At 37.3% G+C, this 1,448-nt stretch overlaps 1 protein-coding gene across 2 annotated transcripts in view; it reads right to left on the minus strand.

Annotated features, from left to right (window-relative positions):
• The window catches only part of LOC119590784 (glutamyl aminopeptidase-like), a gene marked incomplete in the record, with an annotated part of 24,350 nt that overhangs the window by 4,788 nt on the left and 18,114 nt on the right, over positions 1-1,448 (minus strand). For both annotated transcript variants that reach the window (XM_037939496.1, XM_037939495.1), the window contains 2 exon segments: positions 24-227; positions 678-799. In XM_037939496.1, coding sequence (XP_037795424.1) covers positions 24-227; positions 678-799 — 326 coding nt within the window.

Below are 1,448 nucleotides of genomic sequence, written 5' to 3' on the forward strand. Positions count from 1 at the left end.
CAATGCACAATTAGATACTTTACACTAAATGGCTGGTAGACAATTGTTTCAAGCAGCAGTTTCTCCATGTCAATTAGATGACCGGCAGCAGCAATCCAAGGCACATAGTCTGTTTCAAAAGCCAATGAGCGCGTGAGGTTTAAGGCCACAGGGTAATCCAGCAGTTCAGCATCGGCAAGAGCTAAGGCATCATTGTAGAGACTAGCACGGTCTGGTGGGTGTAGTACCTGTAGAGAAACAGACCAAAAAAATATATAAATTTAAAAAATACTAATAATGAGCCACATGGAGGTGGTGGTAAAGTGATAAGGAATAGTGTGAACTAGTGATTACTTGTGAAGCCATTTAGCTGTATAAAAAATTGTATATCTACACCCTCATTATCAAAGACTAATCAAAATACATGAGGATTTCCCTCTTCTTTACAGCCAACTTTGCATCTTGAGCCTATCTTACAGAATGATTAAGAAAACATGTATTGCTTTTAAATAAAATTAAAAAGAATCCTTCCTCATTACTCTATGTTATTTCTACATTATCCCTACACACAATTGACATGTAGAGAGAAGAATTGATAGATAGAGACATGTTAGCATCAATCAGGATGAGCATCTATTACCTCCCACTTTATACGTTATACTCTATAATCACAAGTGGTCTATTCAGTCCATACTTACTTGCTCAGCACAGAGGTCTGCAAGTTGGTCCCACATGGCTGGTTCATAATTGACTCTGTAGTAGCCCTTCTGGTTCACATTCAGTTTGATCCAGCTCACTTCTGGGTCTACCTTAATCTGCACTGAAATATATATGTAGTTTTGTTTATGATATTTTCCTTCCATAATGATAGTCTGCCAATGAGAATATGGGTAATCTTAATCCTTAATCTCTTGTTTGCAGCATTTTGCTTTAATAAGATTTCTTTTCATGACTCACTTTTCTTTAAGGAACAAGTGATTCAAAATAATGGTATTTTTGAGCTAAGATTTGGTGTGTCAGTGAGTGGTTCCAGGATTTTGAAAGCTGCTTGCCCCTTCCCCATCCACCTCTACTCCCTCCCACACAGTGCTTCCCATATGAGCTCGCCCATAATTTGATGTTGCTCCTCTTACAAAATACCAATCTTAAAATGGCTCCCAACAGGACACCAATTAATGATTAAGACAAAAAGAAGAAAAGAAAGTGCAGGAGTATTATTACTATGAAACAATGTTATACAGCATTTTGACATTGCACAAGTTCTGAACTTGATTCACTCATTTGTGCAACAATCTAGGCAAACAAATTAAAAAAGGCATTTAGCCTGGGTTCCCCCAAAAGTACACTCATGCGTTATTTTGACAGCATCACGATTAAAAGATTGGAGATATGGTGGGTATATGTATCAGAAGCACTGTAACTATTTAATATGCATTATGACAACATAGCACATGGTGAAAGCACTTTAC

Source organism: Penaeus monodon, chromosome 27 (genome assembly GCF_015228065.2).
Source record: "Penaeus monodon isolate SGIC_2016 chromosome 27, NSTDA_Pmon_1, whole genome shotgun sequence".
Taxonomy (NCBI): Eukaryota; Metazoa; Arthropoda; class Malacostraca; order Decapoda; family Penaeidae; genus Penaeus; species Penaeus monodon.